Source organism: Pangasianodon hypophthalmus, chromosome 13, assembly GCF_027358585.1.
Source record: "Pangasianodon hypophthalmus isolate fPanHyp1 chromosome 13, fPanHyp1.pri, whole genome shotgun sequence".
In the NCBI taxonomy this organism is placed as follows: Eukaryota; Metazoa; Chordata; class Actinopteri; order Siluriformes; family Pangasiidae; genus Pangasianodon; species Pangasianodon hypophthalmus.
This window is the reverse complement of record NC_069722.1, coordinates 10,869,248-10,892,042: the sequence shown is the minus strand read 5'-3', so window position 1 is coordinate 10,892,042 and position 22,795 is coordinate 10,869,248. Positions and strand designations below refer to the sequence as shown.

Below are 22,795 nucleotides of genomic sequence, written 5' to 3'. Positions count from 1 at the left end.
ATATAACAAGCTAACGTTTGGGGCACAGATGGCCCATTAAACAAACATTTTTATAGAAATGACAATAGATACTGTTTAAAACATTTAAGCTTCCAAAAGCGAATGTGGATCATGATTCTGCATTACAGATGTGATTGTATACAATGAATAATTAGGCTACAGGTCAATCATTTCAATTCTTTTATTTTAATATAAAATAAAATCACTTAAAATTGCTTATCAGTAGTATATTTGGACGATTCGAATTAGACAATTAGATTGCTAAATAGATTTAATAAAATTACTCAACATGTAACTTGTTCATGAACTCAAGAGATTAAACAAAGGATAAACAAAACAGCATATCATGTATAAATTGTCAAAACACTATCAATGTTTAACACAGACAAAACCTCAAAAATGTCTACAGTACATATATGAAGAACTGATTTTATCTTTTTTTTCCCCATTATACCCTGCTGAAAAAAAACCAGAGACCATCACAGAAACTCTAATGGTTTCCACTACAAACACCATTAAAGCCATTACCATTACTGGTCCTTAATGGTATCCATTAGACATAACATGCCACCATTAGAAGGCAACACATTACCAGTAAAGACCCACAGGGACCATTGGAGTTTCCATTAAACCCAATACAATTCCCATTATAACCATTAAAACCATTATAAATTCTATGAGGGTTTCTGTTGTTGTTTTTCCCACTATAATTTGTGTTAATTCACTTGTGGAGACTAATGGAGGCGCTGTAAGTGTCTACACAATATGAGACTCGAGCTGGCTCATCCAGTACCTGTGTTACTTTCGGTCATTGACCCACTTCACCTTGTCTCACTCATCTCTCATCCTAAGTGTTTTGTTTAGAAACATCAGATATTCATACATAGCACAGCACAAAGTAATCTGTTTATCTCAATATCTGATTTATATTTGAACATATATTTTTAAAAACGTTCAGTATTCAACTGATAGTCAAATGCATTATATTTCATTATGGATTATAATTAGTAGGATCATAAATGGCTGTGTAGTGTACAATTTTGTTATTATGTTATTATATATAACCTTGAAATCTTCCTCATCCAGTAACTTCATTATTGTAAGAGAAAATGCATGATGTAACCACGGAGCCACATTCGTGATGTCATATCACCCCACTCCATTTCTGCCTTCCTATTGGCTAGTTTCTCTGGTTCTACAGGCGGAGTCGAGTCTGCAGATCAGAGAAACTTGAATCCCCAAAGCCCTCCCCTCGCGCATTCTGATTGGCTGAGTAAGACATACCCACCGCAGCCATCACGGAGCTGTTGAGAACCAAGATGGACGTATTGTAAACAAGCGAATTGTTGCTTATTTTTAGTCATTTATTTAGACAGTAATTTTATTTAAAAAATTTTAGCATCTACATTCACTTAAATCACTATAATAATATTTTTAATCGTAGTAAGAAAAAGAGTACATTCCCCGACGTGTTGGTGTATTACTTGGCGTTTTAAATACCGGGTTAGCCTCATCAGGTTAATATGTATAATGCTACTGTAGAACCTGGTCAGAAAACCAGACATTTTTATCAATACAGAGACAAATAATCCAAAACAAACGTCCTATCTATGTGCTTGATACACTCGTGGCTCCATAGCGAGCTAATTAACGTGAACTAGCGTCCTGCAAATTAGCCCGTGAAGCTCATTGGAATACCGTTCACATACTTGAAGGTAGCGTGGGAAGCGTGACGTAGACGGAGAGCTGTGCTTTGATTGGTCGCAGGAGGTGTCACTCACGCGTCGGTGTTTCTGGGGTTCGCTCGCCCGTTAGCACGCGCCTGCACCGACTAAACTCTGTTTAGACAAGTTTGTCCTGTTCGCTAGTGTGGAAATGGCAGCAGGCAGGATGTTGACAGATTAGAAACAAAGTTGGATTTTTCTGAAACCTGAAGAGTCTGTTTTAAACAAATGTACCTGTATATACAGTTGCGAATTACTTGCAAGAAGTTTCGAGTTTATATGGAATAACGTTTTGTCTTTGGATTTGAGTATTACACGAGTCAGCTGTAGTGAGTGAAGCCAATCTGCGGAAAGATGAATAATCTGTCTTTTGACGATCCGTCACTGGATAGCTTGGATCCAAGTTTATCCCTAAATGATCCAAGTGATATTGACACAGCTCTGCTGAACGACATTGACGGTAAGAGGAGCTCTTTAAGACAGTTTCCTAGCCTACTTGTTTACATTTTACTGTGATTACTTTCATAAATAATCAAAGATGCATTGTGGTTTTGGCTTGATCAAGCCAAATCAGTCAGTCAGACAAATACACGTGTTAGACAAATGCAGAAACAAACTGGGGGGAAGTTATAACATGTATGTTACCATATTAACTGTGGATGGGGTTCTTTTGCTTGGCCTTACCTAAATGTTGTAGTTAATAAACGTTATGAAGGGATTAGTCAAATGCATAAGCACCTCGTGACTGTCTCCAATGCCTAGTATTGCAATACAGAGACATGTATTAGTGAGCTCACATACACTGTGATATAACAGGCTGTCTGTATATCAGGTCTGAAACATTAATACATCAGTTGGCGTTGGGAATTTAAAAAAGGTTTCTTAAATAAAAATGAGAAATGTATCATGTGTAGCCATTGTTTGAGTTATAAGTTGCATTCGTAGTGGCCACGCCCCCGCGAACTTATGCGCGTGACGCCACCAGAGGTTACTTCCGTTCATTCCCCCTACTGTGTCAGGGTAGCTGACCAGCATGGCTCCTCACAATCATTTCTCCAATATTCAGACATCCAGTTTCACGCTACCTTTATCATTTCACGGTCAATCTGAATAATTTCCATTTTTTTTAACGCACAAATAAAAGTGTGCCTGTTGGACATTTAAATGATGTCGAGTTAAAAATTTGTATTTTGGTAAGGTGTGATGAACATTTTATTTTTTTCAGTATGCATTTTTATGCCTCTCTCTCTAAAACGTGAGCCGTTGCACATTATGAAGCTGCATAACCGCGAGTAACCCCAGTGTCCGATAGTAACCCGTTGTCAGTAGAGCTCAGCGCGCGCTCCTCCCACCGCGTGTGCGACTGTAATGCTGCGCTCGCGCGCTCTCTGATTGGTCGAGAGGGATCACCTCATCCAAAACAGTGGTGTACAGATTCCTGTCAGGGTTGTGCACAGACCTGTGTGTGAACGACATGCTCAATACATGCAAATGTAGCATGCATCAATAATAAACAGACTGATAAGGTAAACTGAGGTAGCTTTAAAGAAACATCAGGGCAAATGGAATGTATACAACTTCTCCCATTATCCCAAATATACCTAATCAGCCAAGATGTGTTTGCTTTAGTTTTGAACTGGAACTACATGGCTAATATTTTTAACAAGGAGGGAATCTTAAAAAAAATAAAAGTATATGAATTAATATTAAACTACTCTGTTATCATATGAATTGTTTAATCATATATCATATAATTGTGTCTATAATTGTGTCTATCTGGGGTGAAAACAATGTTTTTTCATTTATTCATCTTAAGTAAAAGCTTTATCCTAGTCAGGGTCCCAGAGGATCCGAAGCCTATCCCAGGAACACTTGGTGTGAGGCGGGAATACACGCTGGATGGGACACTAGTCCATTGCAGGGCACCACACACACACGCACACATTTACTGCTTAGTGTGGCCAATCCGCCTACCAGTATTTTGAGAGGTGGGAGGAAACCAGAAAACCCAGAGGAAAACAAGGCTAAACGCATGACCACAAAACAAAACAGAGGGCAGTGGTTAAGGCTCTGGGTAACTGATCAGAAGATCGGGTTCAAGCCCCAGCACTGCCAAGCTGCCACTGTTGGGCCCTTGAGCAAGGCCCTTAACCCTCTTTGCTCCAGACGTGCTGTATCATGGCTGACCCTGCACTCTGTCCCCAGCTTCCTAACAAGCTGGGATATGCGAAGAAAAGAAATTCACTGTGCTGTAATGTATATGTGACAAATAAAGGCTTCTGCTTCTTCTTCTTCAAAAAAAACCTCAAAAAAATGGTTAGGCAGGTAAGAGGTTAAACTCCACACAGACAGTAATCTGAGCTCAGGATCAAACCAAGGACCCTGGAGACACTGTGACACCTAAACCACCATGCCACCTAAACTATGTACAGAGGAAGGAAATGATTCTGCCTTCAAGATGGCTGCCACCACTTTAAATGACAGAAACCATGTAAGCACGTCCATTTTAGATCACAACTCGACTCTGTTTGGGGTGAGTGTGTGAGATGTAGGCTTGCTCAGACACTTGTTAGCCACAGTAGTACCGTAGCTTCAGCACTAAAATAAAGAACCAACCTTCAGATACCTTGGCTGTCTGTATGTAGTATTGACTACTTATTGAATTGGGGAGAATTCCGTTAATTTACTTTGACATTTACATTGACAGTTTTTGACAGACTGGGTAGTTAATACTTCATTAGAAACGAAGCTTTAAATAATTTTCATACGACTGTTCATTAAATAAAAGTTTGGGAAGACAGCTATAATGCAAGGCACCTGAAATACCACAGCACTTGGGAATTCTGCATTAATTCCTCCTTGGAGTATTTGTCTGATTATGCCAGAGCTTGAGGAAAGTTAATGAGCTTGGCCAGCCTGTCTCTGTGCCCTGAATATGAAATCCATTCCTGCTCCATTAGCAGTCTCCTCACTTTGCCTTCTAAACTAACATTACCTGCCCCAGTGATCAGTTAACTGGTTGCATTTTGCAGTAGCTCTGGTTATGTTTGTGCAGGAGATTCACTCAGAAGAATCATACAGAATTTCAATTTGAAAATTGATGAAGCAAATAGCATATATTTTATTGGTGTATACAGTTGCAGTTGTGTGTACACTATGTGGCCAAAGGTTTGTGGACTCCCGACTGTCACACCCATATGTGCTTGTTGAACATCCCATTTTAAAACCATGGGCATTAATACGGAGTTGGTTATCTTTTGCTGTTCCTTTGGTTCTCCTTCACTCTTCTGGGAAGGCTTTGCACTAGATTTTGGAGCATGGCTTTAGGGATTTATGCTCATTCAGCAACAAGAGCATTAATGAGGTCAGGCACCGATGTCGAGCAAGGAGGCCCAGGATGCACTCGGTGTTCCGGTTCATCCCAAAGGTGCTCAGTTGGGTTCAGGTCAGGGCTCTGTGCAGGTCACTCAAGTTCTTCCACAACATGTCTTTATGGACCTTGCTTTGTGCAAAGGGGCATTATCATACTGGAACAGGTTTGAGCCCCTTAGTTTCAGTGAAGGGAAATCTTAATGTTACAGCATACAAAGACATTCTTAACAATTGTTTGCTTCCTACTTTGTGGCAAAGATTTAGGGAAGGCTCGCAAATACTTGTGATGGTCATGTGCCCACAAACTTTTGGCCATATAATGTATATACCAATAGAGTCATGAAGTCATGTTTTACTAGTCCCAGTTTAATGTTATAATAACTATAATTTCTCATCAGCTCGCCTCTTTTTTCCTCTCCCAGACATGCTCCAGCTCATCCACAACCAGGAGATGGAGTTCAGCAGCTTGTTTGATCACACCTCCTTTCCACCACCACCAACTCCAACGCATGACCTTTCAGCCCTGGCCCCTTCCAGCTTGGCTCCCACTTCCCGCCCTTCCTCCACCTCCTCCTCCACCTCGTCCATCCTGAGCAGCAGCCCACATCTGGATGCTCTGCTAGGTCCCCCTGTCAGCCGCAACTCCTCCACCCCAGACAAGACCTTCCATGCCTCAAACTTTCAGCAATCTCCCTCCACCCAGGTGACCTCTACACCTGTGAAGCCAAGCCAGGTGAAGCAGCCCAAAGCTCAAACAGCTCAGCCTGTGCTTCACCCGCCAAGCCAGGCTCCCCAGAGCCCTACGTTCTCCTCAAGCCCTCAGCAGCCTGTGACTAACTATGCAAACCAGAATGGATACACTGGTATGGGTGCTTGTACTTTTATCATTTATGTTTAAGCATTAAGCTTGAGAGATTGCAGTAGAATTTCCTAGATTATTTGTCTTATCATGCTAGATCAATTTACATCATCCAGCAATGATGTTCATCATTAAACCACGCAAACAAAAAGCTTATTTAGCAGTCAGAGGTCATAATTTTTAAGACCTTACTATTCTGCTTTAAGACCCTACTATTCTGACCTTTCCTTTACTACATTCCACTTTAGCACTAACATTAGGTGCATGTTGCATCATGATACTTGTGTTTTGCAATGAAGGTGATAAGAAGAATTTTGAAGTTTGTCCAATATATACTTACATTTTATCTTGACACTTTATTTCTTCTTACTTCCTTGTTGGAGCTTCCTGTGTCAGTTGCTTAATAAGTTCATAACGATCAATTGTAATGGTAATTGCCATGTAGATGTTTTGTTCCTTCTTTCCTGTTTCTTTCCTTTCCTCTATTGTACATGTTCCTTTCTTCTGTTGAACTTGACAATGGGTGTAAAATATAATAATCACAAATACATGACCATTTAAAAGTTTGGACACATTAGATTAGACTAAATATGCATTTATCAATCTCTTAAACACATTTTGTATTTTTGGTTGGAATTTGTTTCTAAGACAAATGTTAATAGTAAAGTTAATGTCCATGTCTAAATTTAATCTTGCATCAAAATGTATTTTTAAAAAGTAGTTCCTACGTAAAATTAAAATGTTTTCTCGAACAGGTAGTTTTCATTTAGAACTTAGGCGAAGCAATGAGGAGCTCGGCCTGTTTCCGAACCTTGTGAAGCTCCCACATGAAACTGGTTGAGAAGATGCCAGGGTAGTTCATCAGGAATACTGTAAAGGTTTTAAAATATAAAATAGTTTTGATTTATTCACCAATTTTCTTGATCAGTGCATAATACTTTGCATGTTATTTCATTAGTATTCCAAAATAGTAAAGTGAGTTAGCATGTCCAAAGTTTTGACTGGCACGTCATTTGCATTTATATTTCCTGTCCTGTAGCAGCTGTTGAGGCTGAACAGTCGCTTCTACAGCACATCTGCTATAACTGTTGTTTCTAAGAATCACTCAAATGACAGTCTTTAGGCCTGTAACAGGACAGTAGAAATCAGCTTGTCTAATATGACGCTCCTGTGATACAACGAAGTGTTAGAAAGGAAGGCAGGTGGAATAGCCCTTTGCTCCATATTGTTATCATGCGTCTGTGTTTAGCTCTCAGACCATCAGTGTATTACCCTCTGTGTACCTGTCTGTGAGTCTCTGGAAGTCTGTTAACAAACAGGTCAAATTCAATCTCACCACGGGAAAGTGGTACAAAGGCCACAGAACAGGTCGAGGTACACAGACACGTAGTCTGATCACAGTCTGAGTCATCCTTGCGGTTGATATGACTGACTCTCAGGTAAATGTAAAGTGAGAAGCATTTATTGTGCCTTAGTCATCAAATAGTGAAGATATAATGTACAGTTGGATTTTTATATGAAATGCATGATTTCTTTTCAGCATTAATTCTGGCTTGCTTCTCTTAGTATTGCATGTTTATTGTGGGTTTCTTTGCCACAAAGTACAATAGAACAACCGCTCAGACACCTGAGGCCCACAACTACATGTAATTCACACTTGGCTCCAAATCGCCAGACGTTATCATGATATTACGTTTTGTAATGACTTGAATTCTTTAATTACTGAGCCTGATTATTAAAGTAATGAGGTAATTAAAAAAAGTACATTTGTTTAAATGCAGTTCAATACACTTTCTTCATGCAGTATTTGGGTTTGAGAACAGTATAGTTCATATGAAAAATATGTGTTGGATCATCTTGGGTCATATTTCATAGATTATAGATCCTGAATATCACTTTTGTCTGTTTGCACTGATTGAATTTTGTACAGTGTTTGATTCAAAGCATTTAACTCTAGAGCTCATTTGCCTTGTTACCACATCCTTTTATCCACCTGACTCAGCTAAGGGTTTTGCCCAAAACTTGCTAATATTCATTTAGCTACTGGTCTTAATTAAAACCCCTATGGTAGTGGTAATGGTTGAGATCCAGTGCTGTATGTGACTGTAGGGGGTACACTATCAGTTTTTGAACATCTGGAGTTTAGGTTTTATTACAGTTTAATCACTGTTATTGCTGCAGACCAAACAAAATGATACAGAATAGCAAGTAAATAATGAAAGATCTTTATGAAATTAATTAAGCAGTCTCTCTCAAATCCTAATGGGACTCTGTGTGAGTGCTTTATTAAAGGGTAAAACTGCTAAGCCCATAGATAATATATTCACAGACAGTGCTACTAAGTGCATAAGTAGAGTGATCGAGATTTTGGTGTTTGGCCAGCTAGGTTGCTTGAGCTCCTTGAATAGGTTATAATTTAAATAATAGAAGCTGCGAAGTGAAACTATGTTCTTTAATACAGCTAAACTACATCTAGAAGTATGCAATCTTTTATAATTCTTCCAATTGAGAATAAGCTGAAAATTACATAAGAATAATTATTTTGGAAAAAAAAATTAAAAAGAAAACTTAAGATAAAGATCAGATCAAATTGATTTTTATGTGAAAGGAATTTATTTTTTTAAATAAGGAATAACATTAAATTGTAATTTGCAGTAGTCCCTCAGCAGGGCTCTCCCCAGCCTGTGCCCAGTGTCGCCAGCTCTCCACAGAGTGTTCAGCCGGTAGCCATCCAGGCTCAGGTCCAGAGTCTGTCCACATCTCCCATCCTCACCACCTCCTCCAGTCCTCCAGCACAGACTCACGTCCAACAAGTTCCTGTGAGTGTGTATACATGTACATGCTGCAACATTTACTGAGTTCTGTATTTGACCTTGTGATTAATATTGTTTGTGTGTGATGCAGGTCTTGTTGCAGCCTCAGTTCATCAAGGCAGAATCTCTCCTCCTCACCACCCTGAAGCCGGACGTGTCCATGGTAACTACAGTAGCATCTCCATGCATCACGTCTCTGGCTACATCCACAGCTCCAATGCAGAGCACCTCACTGCAGGTAGCGCTCCTGATCCTCCATCCAGTTTCTCACTTATTACTCACTACAACGAAAGCAAGCAATATTCCGGAGCATTTGTACGCCAAAGCTTTGGATCTGTATTGTAATCAAGAAGACTTCTTGCCACTCTTTCTAGAAGCCTCAGTAGATTATACCCTCACTTCCTTTATTACTACAGCTATTAATCATGAATAATAAAGTTAAATTTACCGCACTTTATTAATACACATAGAGCAATAATCTATATATATATAACAGCCGAAGAGTTTCTTTGCTATTAGCTACTCATGATGCATATTGTTAACAATGCATAGTGCATTGTAATAAATCATGCTGTAAAGTTTAATGCATTTAATAAATAATTGCAACAAATGGTATAATACCTTAATGCAGAATAACATCATGAATGTGTTAATGGTACATTATATTATGTCATCATGTGCATCATGCCTGAACAGTACATCTCTGTATGTTCCTGCATCACATATATTGTTTTATGTATTGTAGGATGATGTTTTATTTATATTAACATTCTCCTCGCTTTCTCACTTTATCCCCACCTCTCTCAGGCTCTGATGAATGGCGGGACTATCCTGACCACAGTTCCAGTCATGGTGGACACAGAGAAGCTGCCCATCAACCGTATAGCCATCAGCAGCAAGCCAGGTATGCAGACTCAGAAAGGCGAGAAGCGAACAGCACACAACGCCATCGAGAAGCGCTACCGCTCCTCCATCAACGACAAGATCATCGAGCTCAAAGACCTGGTGGCCGGCACCGAGGCTAAGGTCTGCCTTCTACTGCCTTCTTTTCTGTTCAACTATAATGTGTGTAATGCATTGTCCTGATGTTTGGGCTACAGTAGGTGATTGAATCTCCCTGCCTGTGTTCCAGCTGAATAAATCTGCAGTGCTGAGGAAAGCCATTGATTACATCCGCTACCTGCAGCAGGCCAATCAGAAACTAAAGCAGGAGAACATGGCTCTCAAAATGGCCAACCAAAAGAACAGTGAGTCCATTGACGTAACATGCATGTACTTCAGTAATGCTTCAGAAGTAAAGAGAATAGCTACATTTGTACCTCTGTGGCCGTTTGCACTGCCTGATCTTTACTAAGGCTGTCTTAACTGCTAAATAACACTGACTTTTTGTGTGCATCCATGTAAAAAAAAAAAAATGTAGCCAGCTCTTGTGGTCTCCCTCAATCTTTGCTGATATGCTCAGAGAGGATTACATTTTGATCCATAAAAGTCTGAAAGCCTACTCATTTTAAATAAGAGAAACCAGACATACCAATGCAGTGGAAGTTCTATGTTTAATGTTTAAACACAGTGTGTTAAGCATGTTTCTAGAATTTGACTTTACACATGAAATTCAGTGAAAACTTAATTTGTGAGTGGTGGCGAAAGTTTACACCCAGATGTTGCAACCAGCCAGGCGAAACTTGTTGATCTTCATTTACGTTTATATTTCCTGTCCTGTAGCTGTTGAAGCTGGACAGTCGCTATATCTGTTATAACTGGTGTTTCTGTAAAACAGCATGGTTCTCAACTTTAACCTGCTGTTTTTGTGTTTGTGTACAGAGTCTCTGAAAGACCTGGTGGCCATGGAGGTGGACGTGAAGACTGAACTTCCCACTCCTCCAGCCTCCGACGCCGGCTCGCCCGAACCCAGTGGCTCCTTCTCCCACTGCAGCAGTGACTCGGAGCCTGACAGTCCCATGGGAGAGGACAGCAAGGTAGTATATGTCTGTCTAGGATTTTTGTCTTGTACGCCTAGGAAAATGTTCCATCTAAAAGATGATCTTTGGTTTTGATAATAGATAATAAATCATCTTTAGACCATGTTGTTCATGTCAAAGCTTTCAGATTAGCAGTGTCACCTGAAGGAATAACAGTACAGCGATGATTTCTTTATCTTTTTCTCTCTGTTTCCCTTACAGCCTATGTCCAGTGCTGAGAAGGCTGCTGGAGGGATGCTGGACCGCTCACGGATGGCTCTGTGTGCCTTCACCCTCCTCTTCCTGTCCTTCAACCCGCTGGCATCTCTGATGTGTGGGAGCCAAAGCAGGGCTGGAGAAGCTGTTCCTCCAGGCCACTCAGGAACTGGCAGGACCATGCTGGCATTTGATAATGCAGGTACTGTCACCTGTAACATTCAGAATTCTGAAACCCAGGGTGGTCTCTTTTATTTACCGTTTTGATGTATGTCAGGCTTTTATAGACTGGATATGCGGACACATTCTCTTTGACATATGCTATCAGCACTTATGGAGTGTGTATTCTGCAGCTGATTCGTGGGGCTGGATGGACTGGATGCTGCCCACTCTGTTGGTGTGGCTGCTAAATGGAGTTCTGGTAGCTGGTGTTCTGATCAGGCTATTGGTGTATGGAGAGCCCATCACTAGACCACACTCTGAATCCTCCGTCCTCTTCTGGAGACACCGCAAACAGGCTGACCTCGACCTGGCCAGAGTGAGACACACACAGAAACGCACACTATATATACACACACATAGAAACACTTGTTTAGGTCTGTTAGGATGAGCATTCTAATACCGTGCATGTCAGTCAGTTATCTTAATCTCTGTTTTCCTCTCTTCCTTTCCATGCAGGGAGACTTTGCCCAGGCCTCTCAGAACTTGTGGACATGTCTGAAGGCTCTTGGTCGTCCTCTGCCCACCTCTCAGCTGGACTTGGCGTGCGCTGTGCTCTGGTCCACCCTGCGTCTGTGGCTGCAGAGGCTGTGGGTGGGCCGCTGGCTGGCCTGCAGGGCTGGAGCTCTGCGTGCTGATCGCCCCCTACAGGAGGATGCACGCAAGAGCAGCCGTGACGCTGCCCTTGTCTATCACCGCCTGCACCAGCTGCACATGACTGGTGAGAAAGAGTCTTAGCACATAGCTGATAATTTGTTATATTCATTCAGGTGCTGCTGAGACTGAATGCTTCCTGTGTGTCTGTAGGGAAGCTGGGCGGCAGCCACCTGTTTGCAGTGCACATGGCTCTGAGTGCAGTGAATCTAGCCGAATGTGCTGGAGACTGTCTGTCTGTGGCCACGCTGGCCGAGATCTACGTCTCTGCTGCCCTGAGAGTAAAAACCAGCCTGCCCCGCCTGCTGCACATCACCTCTGTAAGAACACTCATTGTGCTCTCTTCACCTTCTGTCATATACATAGTCTTTTCTCACATTGATCCCTCTCTCTCTGTTTTTCATCCTGGGCATGTGCACAAAATCTGTCTCTGTCTGTATATCTGTCTCTCTCTAATGCCTCTCCCTATGTGTGTGTCACTCTGGCTTACACTCTGTCCCTGTTATTCCCTGTGTGCCTGTCTGTCTGTCTCTCTCTTACCCTCTGACTCTGTCTCTCCCTGTGTGTCTTTTTCTTTCTCTAACGCTCCGAGTCTCTCTCCAATTGTGTCTGCTTCTCTGTATGTCTGTCTCTCTTACACTCTGTCCCTGTTTCTCCCTGTGTGCCTGTCCGTCTGTCTCTTTTACCCTCTGACTCTGTCTCTCTCTGTGTGTATGCCTCGCTCTCTATATCTCTTACACTCTGACTCACTCTCCCTTTGTGTCTGTCTGTCTGTCTCTCTCTCTCTCCTCTCGTACACCCTGACGCTCCCTTTGTGTCTGTGTCTCTCTCTCTCTCTCTCTCTCTCTCTCTCTCTTACCCTTTGACTCTGTTTTTCACTTTGTGTCTATCTATTTTGTATTTATCATTCGTACACACTGTCTCTGGCTTTGTTTCTCTCTGTGTGTCTGTCTGTCACGCTCTCTTACAGTCTGACTGTCTCTCCCTTTGTCTCTCCATTGTGTCTGTCTGTATGTGTCACTATTTAGGCTAATCATCCTTTAGTAATCAGATTGAATAAAAAATACATAAAGCTAAATTGGAATAGAATAAACTGATTGATATTTCTGTCTATCTATTTCTAACCCCTTAAACACTTGACTTACTATTCAATTGTTCTTCTAAAAGAATATTATTCAGTAACACTCTGTGGTAAAACACATAGGAAAGGTGTGTAGTTCTGAGAGTTAGCAATGTATGTCTGGACCCACTGCCGCTCCCTGGGCCTTTAAGGGGTTAAACGTGGTGGATATTCTATTTAATAGAATACAGATCACTAGTGAATATAAATAGAACACTAATCAGCAAACACAAGACATGTGAATCTGAATACTTGTGTATATTCTGTGCATATGCAGCATATTCACAATACAATCTGACAAAGTTTTCAAAGATTTTAAAATGAACGTGAGGTTAAATTTGTGATGCCACTGCACACACGTTGTACGTGCTGAATTAACATTGGTTACTTGGCTACCTGACAGGATATTGACTAAATTCATGCGCATGCATTTGGTTTGTATGTCGTATATGTATATAGACTTTTTAACAGACTGCCAAGTTAAGGGTGCATGTAAACAGTGCATTCAGTATCAGCAATTAGAGCAAATTCATTTGTATTGACACACCTGCAAACACAGTGTACACAGCCTGTGGGACATTCACATGCTGACACAGTTGACTTTCTGTCTCTCTCCCTGTCCCTGACTGTCCGTGTCTCCTTTTGTCCCTCTCTGTAGCGTGGCTTTCTGAGTCGTGCTCGACAGGCCTGTCTGTCCCCCAGTGGCAGTGTTCCTCCTGCCATGCAGTGGCTCTGCCACCCTCTGGGTCATCGCTTCTTTGTGGACGGTGACTGGTCTGTACGCAGCACCCCTAAAGAGAGCATCTATAGCCAGGCTGGAAACACGGGTGAGCCCTTTATATTTCATCGTACACTGTGGTAAAATCAAAAAGCAGCCTGATATCTATAGCTCAGTGGTGGTGGAGTATTGTGAAGTGTGCACACATAAAGGCTCACACTTCTGTTTGTATTCTGTGTTCGGCTTCAGTGGATCCTCTGGCTCAGGTGACTCAGGCTTTCAGGGAGCACCTGCTGGAGAAGGCTCTGTACTGTGTCGCTCAGCCACGTGGAGACAAGAGCCCCAACGAGGGACAAGGGTGAGTCACGGCGAGCTCTTTTTCGCAATTTCTCTTAACACTCTGCACTCCAGACCTCAGAGTTTTACTCATTGCTTTTCTATCTAAAGTGTATCAGGGCTATCAGAACAAGTTTCTGTTTGGATTTTCATAATATTTATCTATTGAAAGGTAACAAAACACTTTAAAGGTTTAAGAGCTTTTAAGTGATATTACAAGCTTCCAACTTATGTTCAAGTCCAACTCGAACTAGTAAAAGTAAAAGTAAACCAGTTTTCTGAAAGCTGTGACTTAACAGTGCGTGATGTTACATTATAAAAAAAGGTGGCAGCTTGCATATGTCAGGATTTAACTCTATACATGTCTTTTAAACATCCTTCATCCTTTTACTAATATCGGCTGAGTGGAATCTCAAGCATTCATGCCGTAATTGGTGGAATTCTGACGTGATGTGAGCACTGTGTGGGTATTAGAATGCAGTTTGGTTTTACTCTGTGCTCACTTGCAATTATGCAACTCTAACCAATTTCCTAACCAATGTGGTATTTGAGGCAGTTGTGCTTAAAGTAAAAAGGAGAAAGTTTCCTGCGTGAAGACCACTTGCAGATTTGTATGTAGATAACACAATTTATTTACCCTTGATGATGTGAAAACATCACTGTGGGTAAATAAGTTCACGCCTGCTGTGGTTTATGCAATATAAACACATAAGTAATTAAAATTCAAATACAGTTTTTAATGAATTTGATAGCCACTATTTGCTCATGTGTACATGTGTGCTCGTCTGTGTGAAGGTGTGAATGCACAGCTGTGTGTGGTGGTGTAGTGTGGATGCTGATTGAATTGTGTGTATGTGTTGTGCCACAGTGAGTACTCAGATGCCCTGGAGTACCTGCAGCTGCTGAACAGCGCCTCTGATGCTGCAGGAGCTACCACGCAGGCCTTCGCCATCGGCTCCAACATGGCCACCGTCACCGGTCAGTCACACCTCAGTCATTTTCAACAAAGCCTCCATTGACACGTGTATCAGTCAGGTTAAATGTTTTTTTGTACGTGTGTTTGGTTGTGTCTGTTGCCATGTCTCTGGCGTCTAGGCTGTGATCCTCACTCAAAATGGTGGTCGTCAGTTGCCGTGGTGATTATTAACTGGCTGCAGGGAGATGACGTAGCAGCAGAGAGGTTGTATCCAGCGGTGGAACACCTTCCACGCAGTCTTCAGTCAGACGAGTAAGTGTCTCACGCACACTCACACACACACACACACACACATGCACGAAATACACCGGTTACATTCACGCATGCCTGTTCTAATTATATCAGTGCTTGAAAATTTATATATATCTCTTTCTCTAGGGAGATAGAATCTTATTCTAATCATGATCACAATTATTGGCTGATATTGGGAGTTATTTGCAAATTTAGCTAAAGTTAGTTGGCTAGTGTCTGATATCAGCATTGATTGACACTATTGGCTAATTGTTTATATATTTAGCATTTAAAAAGTGACACATTACTTTTTACATGTCAGGGGCACCTTACAAGATTTACACATCCTAACCAATGTTGAAAATGTGAGAGACCCCTGGATCATGCACTAGTCATCAAACCACTAACACCTCAAAATCTTCCCCGAATAAAACACCACACCACTGAGGCACAATCCAGAATCTTGTGAACGATGAACAAACTTGACTTTATATAAGAACAAAGATCATGAGTATTCGTCAGCGCTGTGGTGTAAAAGTCTTTTACACTTGATGTCAAGATTGTGTTTTCACACAAGACAATTGTTGTACCCCCACACTACATGATACTAAATGGTATATATTGAACATTTAATATTTATGATTATAGAACGGATAGTTTAGGTTCTAAAATGGCTGAGCCACATTCAGAGCCATTGTAAAATCCTCTATATATATGCTCATGTTTGACTGCATCACACATGTTGCTTAGCAACCAAAGCTTACTGTTAACAGATTACATTGTGTTGCTGAGGAATTGTTTATTGTAAATAATAAATGAAATCATTTGGATTTTATCTTTTTTTTTTTTTTTTTAAATAAAAGTGATGTTTTACTTGTATTAAAGTGTGCTTTACAGTGATTTTATCATGGGTAAGGGGGTTTAAATTACCCATAAGGACGCACTTGCCCATGATAAAATCACTGTAAAGCGCGCCTTCGAGTGGCTTAATGCTTTATGTTAAATCGGAGTGGCCACGACTGTGAGTAGATTGGAAGGTGTTGATTCTCCCTCAGATGGCCGTCATCACATTATCCTTAAGATCTGTATCTATGTATAAGTCATTTGGAGTGCACTGTGTGTCTGTGCTGCTTTGTGCTCTGTCCCTCCTGACTGTGTGAGTGTGTGTGTGTGTTTATGTGCTCGCAGAAGTCCACTACCCAAAGCCTGTTTGAACATGTTTAAAGCAGTGCGGGCCCTGCTGGCCAAACCAGAGAACAGACAGCTGAGCCTGAGCTACTGTGAAAAAGCCAGCAGCTTGTTCAGAGACAGCCTCAATCTGGGGCCACACTGCAACAGCACCACTTTAGACAAGGTACAGCTACACACACACACACACACACACACACACACACACACACAAAAGCTGGGCTCAGGCATAACTAGCGAAAAAATCCAGGGGAAACTCGCTCACTGTATGCGTGTGTTGAAGTAGGATATCAGGAGTTGTGAGTGCATGTACAGTTAGAGGTGAACTCGTCCTGCCTTGGCCTGAGCTGTGGTGCATTGTAGTTGCATTGCATGTGACTGAACTGAGTGCAATGTTCCTGCAGTGCAACACAGAGCTGAGTCGCTGTGCAGGTTTTTTTTTTTTTTTTGGTCACAGTCAGATCTTTGTGGTTCTTTTTTTTTAATCTTCCTGCTTAATAGCAGCTCTGTCTTCTGTTCATGCTTAGTTGATGTATTTGCGGAGAACTGAACTTATTATAAGATAATTCCTCCGGTTTATGGTTTTAAGCAGTCCACGCTTCCAGTATAAAAAAGTTATGGACTTCCTTATGATTTAAGCACAGATATACACTCACTATCCACTTATAGGAACACCTGTATACCTGCTCATTGGCAGCAGCACAGTGCAAAAAATCATGCAGATACAGGTCAAGAGCTTTGGGTAATGTTCACATCAAACAACAGAATAAAGAAAAAATGTGATCTCTGTGACTTTAACTGTGTCATGGTTGTTGGTGCCAGATGGGCTGGTTTGAGTATTTCAGAAACTGCTGATCTCCTGGGAATTTCACACACAACTGTCTCTAGAGTTTACACAGAGTGGTGCAAAAAATAAAAAACATCCTGTGTGTGGAGGGTCTGCAGCCTGAAACACCTTGTTGATGAAAGAGATCAGATTAGAATGACCAGACAGGTTTGAGCTGGCAGAAAGCTATAGTAACTCAAATAAGCACTCTTTACAACCGTAAAGCATCTCAGAAGGCACAACACATCAAACCTTGAGATGGATGAGCTACAACAGCAGAAGACCACAGAAGATCAGGTTCCGCTCCTGTTGGCCAAGAACAAGAATCTGAGACTAAGATGGGCACAGACTCAGCGAAACGGTTGAAGACTGGGAAAAGACCAAGTGGTTTGTTTTCTAATTTTCAGCTGTCTGGTTTGGGTGAGCCTGTGCTGCTCCCACATGATTGGCTGATTGGATAACTGCATGACTGAGCAGGTGTACAGGTGTTCCTATTAAAGTGGACATTGAGTGTACATTGCCTTGCTTATTCACCCCTTTGAACCGTTCCACGTTTTGTAGTGCTACAACCTGGAACTGAAATGGAGGGTATATATAATGATTCTACACAAAATAGCCCATAATATTAAAGTGGGGGAGGGGGACAGTATAGTTTACAAAATGACTTACAAATAAAAAAACGTGAAAGTAGTAATTGCATAAGTATTCACCTCCACAAATATGAAACCCCTCCATTAGTTCGGATGAAGCTGTGCAAAATGATTTTTAGGTTATTGAGTTCTGGGTCAAGTAAACAGTTAATTAAGCTAAGCTCAGTTAAAAAGCTGCTTCTGGTTACTATTACACATTTTATTTGTATATTGCTTTCCAATTATCCAAAGACTCTACTAACATTATGAATCATTCTCTGTGTCCTTGTCTCTTTCTTCTTCTCTCTGTCTTTACGCCTGTAGTTGGTGCAGTTGTTACTGTGTGATCTGCTGCTGGTGACACGCACCAGTCTGTGGCGAGAACAGCAGATTTGTTCTCCTGCTTCCCCTCAGCAGAGCTCAGCCTCAGCCGCTTCTCCCGCTGAGCTGCAGGGCTTCCAGCAGGACCTGAGCTCTCTGCGCAAACTCGCCCACAGCTTCCGACCCGCCATGCGTAGGGTAAGACACACACACACGACTCATACACACACATACACGAGCACACAGATCTGCTGCTGCTCCGCTGCTGGTGAAGGATACAGGGAGGAGGCATGTGGCCACAGCTGGACACAGCTGGAGTGGATTCCAGCTCTTGATCTGGATTTAGTGATTTAGAAGCTCTCGTGCTGACACGCTGGTAATTTCCTCATGCATAGCGCAGAAATAGGCCACTGCTCTGAAAATCGCTGAGTGCTGGGAGCTGTTTTTAACCACTGTTTCTTGTGTGAGAAGTGGAGTTCTACATCAGCATTCTGGTCAAAAATAGTACTTGCATGGCATAATTTGTCATCCTTGGTTTTTGCAAACTTTTTCCACTTATATTCTTTTTTGGTCTAATTAATTATTAATTTATTTAAAATAATTAATGTGGTAAATTGATATTTGTAGCTAGGTATGAAGGTTTAGTTGTGTTCTGAATAGGCTCCCGCGTGGCGCAACAGAAAAGCGAGTTCGAGGGCATCATAGTGCTCACGTATGCAGAATAGGGTAGATAGCACTTTCCTCCGTGTGTTACGTTGAGCAGCAGCATGAGCAGCAGTTTGAAAAGATGCTGTCCTGAATTTTTTTAACAAAATTTAGAGCTAGGAGACAATCAAATGGAATTATTTTTTTTACTGATATTGACATTTCGTTAGTTTAATTGACTGTTTTCTGAAAATAGTGTATTGTCAGTAGTGTTATTTCAACCTTCTTGCTAATGAAGAAGTCTTGGGGCCAGAAACAGTCACAATTGGTTAAAAGCATGGCAATCAGTGGAAAAAGACCAGAGACAGGGCTTGCTGTACTTTCAGTTAAATAAACAATGTAAGTCTTATTTTAAAAAGGAATTGATAGAAGTTAGAGTTACACATGATTGACCTGTTTGCAGCTATATATTTTTAAACTGCACTTTTTATATAATATATTTAATTCGTAATCACTCAGGAGGACAGAATTACTGACACGTAGTTCATATCGAGGTATTGTATTACATATAATATTTTAATATAACAATTTTTCATATTACTCCACTGTATAATAATGTAGCAGAGCAAAGGACAGAGAGAGCTGCTGGGGAAAGTGCTAGATAGAAGATGAAAGCATATGAGACAGTAGAGAGAGGAAGAGAGGTGTCAGCTTCTAAAGGAAGGATTAACTCCCATGGGTGTGCTGTCTGCCAGCTTGTTAAGCCCCCTTTCTCCCTCTCTCCCTCTCCCTCTCTCTCTCTCTCTCTCTCTCCCTCTCTCTCTCTCTCTCCCTCTCTCTCTCTCTCACACGCACACCAGTTGTTTCTGCATGAAGCCACTGCCAGGCTGATGGCAGGAGCAAGCCCAACGCGCACACACCAGCTCCTGGACCGCAGTCTGCGCCGCCGTGCCACACCTGGAGGCAAAATCGGTGAGGACTCAGATGGTGTGCGTGGGTAGATGTGTTTGCATTCTTGTTTGCAAATATTCAGCTACAGAGGTGTGTGTGTGTGTGTGTGTGTGTGTGTGTGTGTGTGTGTGGTTTTCTAGTCTTGCTGAGTCCACGCATGCAGATGTTTACCAGTACTGAGAAAAGAAGAGAAAACCCATTTACTCAGCTCACTTCTGAAAGAATGCTAGAGCAGATGGCAAACAGTTTCAATGCGTGACTAGATCATAAATTCACACCCACAGGCATTATATTCTAACAGGTCTTAGAATGAGACATGAGAGTCTAATCAATACTGTGTACTTTTATCTTTCCAACACTGGCGCAATAGAGTAAACAAAGGTTGTTTTTTTTTTGTTTTTTTTTGTTCTTTTGTTTTTTTTCTTATACTTTGCCTAATGTCTACATTCGTAACCCAACTACAAATTCATTGATGTCCCCAACAACTGCCCCTAGACTTCCATTATAAGTAAGTAAATGGATTTTCCGTACAGGAAAGAAGGTTAAACGATGGCCTAGAGTAACTGCACATAGACAGCAGATGTAGTGAAGAGTAATTAGGTAGAAAAACAACAGCGTATTCCTTTAACATGCTCGGTCCTTGTTCCTCGTTAGAATAATTAATCTATTCAGTGCTGAAGTTTTCATGTGTCTGCGTGCAGGTTCTGAATATTCGATCAGCTACAGATGTGTATTTTTCCAGCTGTGTGAAATGCATAGATGTTTAACATGCATTGTAACATGCATCTATAATTAGGAATCCATTCAGTGTCTCATGGCTGTGTGTGTGTGTGTGTGTGTGTGTGTGTGTGTGTGTGTGTGTGTGTGTGTTCACGCAGAGGAGTGTGAGACACGACCAGGCCAGCGTGAGCAGGCAGAGGCGGCCATGTTGGCATGTTGGTATCTGCCTCCATCGTTCCTGTCGGCCCCGGGCCAGAGGGTGGGGATGTTGGCAGACGCTGCACGCACTCTTGAGAAGCTGGGGGACAAACGCACGCTCCACGACTGCCAGCAGATGATCATCAAACTGGGCAGCGGGACCACTGTCGCCTCCACTTAGAGACAAAGCAAAAGACTTTCAAACCCCCCTGCCCCACCACCTTCACCCCACCCTCCTGCACTAACACAATATCAATCTCAAATTTCTGTGCCACATTTTCTGGCTACAGGCTTCAGCCTTTATCAGTTAACCAGCTCATTTTAGTATGTCAGGTTTTTTCCTATTTTTTCATTTCTTTTTAACTTTGCCCTTTTTTCTTTACAGCTATTATTTAAATAATTTAATAATTTAATTTGTTCGTCCTGACAAAATGCTGATACTTTTATGGTTAATGTTCAACATCTTACTTAAAGGTGTGGTCAGTAATTTTAAATGCAGAAATAGTTTGTATTTGGCAAAGTTCTTGTAAGGTTTTAGGCAGCTGTCAATTAAACATCAGCTCAGAGGAGAAACACAGTAAAACAGTATGGACACCAAGACTGGACACCATCCAATCAATCAGAACAGTAGAGGTGTTTCTACTTGCCTGTCAACCCTGAAAGCTGCTTTATCACACCAGATTTAAGGCTTACCAGCCTACGCATGTTTTGGGGGTGTGTGGCTTTGGATTCAAAACAACTACATTCAGCTAATTTCTCTTAAAATTACTAACTACACCTTTACAGTAATATTTCACATATAGATGCTGTCTGGGCCGCTGTAGTGTTCCTGTAATGAGGTGTTTTGTAAGCACCAGCTTTGTCCACTAGATGGCATTTTATTGAGCGGCACTGGACACTTATGAGCGGCATTACAGGGTGATCGGACATGAATCATTGTAATTCCCCTAAATGTGTAATACCAGCTTTCCACTCACAGAACAATCCTTGTCTCCGGTCGTAATGATGTGGTAGTGCATGTACATGTGTGTGCATGTTTCTGTTTAAGCAGCATCTCAGACGCTAGTTTTTTACCTGCTGAGTCTACTGGTTTGGTAGAGCATGGCCAGGTGACTCAGCTGCCTGGAAATCAAGGATTATTCTGTGTGCAAGGGAGCTAGGTGTTAGGGGACATGATGAGTGTGATGAGATTTCCTTTTCATTACATCTGTACAGACCTTCTAATCTGCACTACCCACACTGGGGCTGACTTCTACATGATTTAAGAGCGTATACGGCTTTACAAGGTTCTTTTCTTGTAACGTTTCCTTGTATATATTTTTAAAGATGTGTATTTATAATTTTGTCTAAAGATGTGGGTGAACAGTATTTTCTAAGAACAGAGAAAAGGGGACTACTTGGATGTTTCATTGGAACACAGTGCTAGAGCAGAAAACTGACTTATGCAGAAACAGAATAGTGGAGTTAATAAAGTGCTCATTGCTGTGAATATGGGACCAGTTTAGAGTTTCACTTAACAAGTGGACAATCTGACTGCCGGATATCTAGTCCCAGGTAAGTGGAAAAGACTTCTACAGGGTGCTCATTCTCGAGGAGTCTTGTCTGTTTGCACTATTTAGAGAGGTAACGGTTACTATTTGAAGAGTGCAGCTCCTGAACATACTTGGTGGTAAAATGTATGGAGGGAATGACACCATGGATGGTCACAAAAATATCTGAGCCAGTCTGTTTTGACACAGTTCACCATCATTCTTACCTTTATCCAAAAGCAGGATTTTTAGATGAGACAGTTCTTTGAGAGAGCCCCATCTGCATTCCACTTTCAGCCACTGTTATGTTTCAAATACTCTGTTAAATTTACAGTCAAGTTTCAGAAGTTGTATTGTAAATGGCAGACTCATGACCTGTATGCTAATCAGTGTGTAGTGCTCATAGTCAAAATCTCAACAAGAATGTTTGAACAGTCTGTCCAATTTGCTTTTTGATTTATTCTTGAGAATGTAAATAAAAGTTGTTTTGTAACATATGCATGATCTCTTGTGGGTTTGTGTAACGTACTTAAAAGCTAAATCCACCCTTAATTACTTGCATATTAATTATATTTATATTTAATATGTGATC

At 41.4% G+C, this 22,795-nt stretch overlaps 1 protein-coding gene across 2 annotated transcripts; it reads left to right on the top strand.

The window, feature by feature from the left end:
* Window positions 1-1,305: 1,305 nt before the first annotated feature.
* On the top strand, window positions 1,306-22,700 carry srebf1 (sterol regulatory element binding transcription factor 1). Of its 2 annotated transcripts, none has more exons than XM_026916281.3 (19): window positions 1,306-2,184; window positions 5,519-5,959; window positions 8,614-8,774; window positions 8,860-9,006; window positions 9,576-9,794; window positions 9,901-10,015; window positions 10,590-10,744; window positions 10,949-11,144; window positions 11,296-11,480; window positions 11,621-11,882; window positions 11,969-12,135; window positions 13,594-13,762; window positions 13,903-14,011; window positions 14,858-14,967; window positions 15,085-15,217; window positions 16,385-16,550; window positions 18,164-18,358; window positions 19,666-19,777; window positions 20,635-22,700. In XM_026916281.3, the coding sequence occupies exons 1-19, from the start codon at window positions 2,079-2,081 to the stop codon at window positions 20,853-20,855; spliced, it is 3,369 nt and encodes a 1,122-aa protein (XP_026772082.1). In that variant the 5' UTR covers window positions 1,306-2,078; the 3' UTR covers window positions 20,856-22,700. The 2 variants fall into 2 exon arrangements, with proteins under 2 accessions (XP_026772082.1, XP_026772081.1); XM_026916280.3 differs by having other exon boundaries at window positions 1,307-2,184; window positions 8,611-8,774.
* The last annotated feature ends 95 nt before the right edge of the window (window positions 22,701-22,795 follow it).

Bases quoted from the DNA above. Each gene is read 5' to 3' on its own strand.
- srebf1 (XM_026916280.3), top strand. From the start codon at position 2,079: ATGAATAATCTGTCTTTTGACGATCCGTCACTGGATAGCTTGGATCCA. The intron at 8,775-8,859 runs GTGAGTGTGTAT...TGTGTGATGCAG, and splicing joins CTCACGTCCAACAAGTTCCT to GTCTTGTTGCAGCCTCAGTT. The intron at 12,136-13,593 runs GTAAGAACACTC...CCCTCTCTGTAG, and splicing joins GCCTGCTGCACATCACCTCT to CGTGGCTTTCTGAGTCGTGC.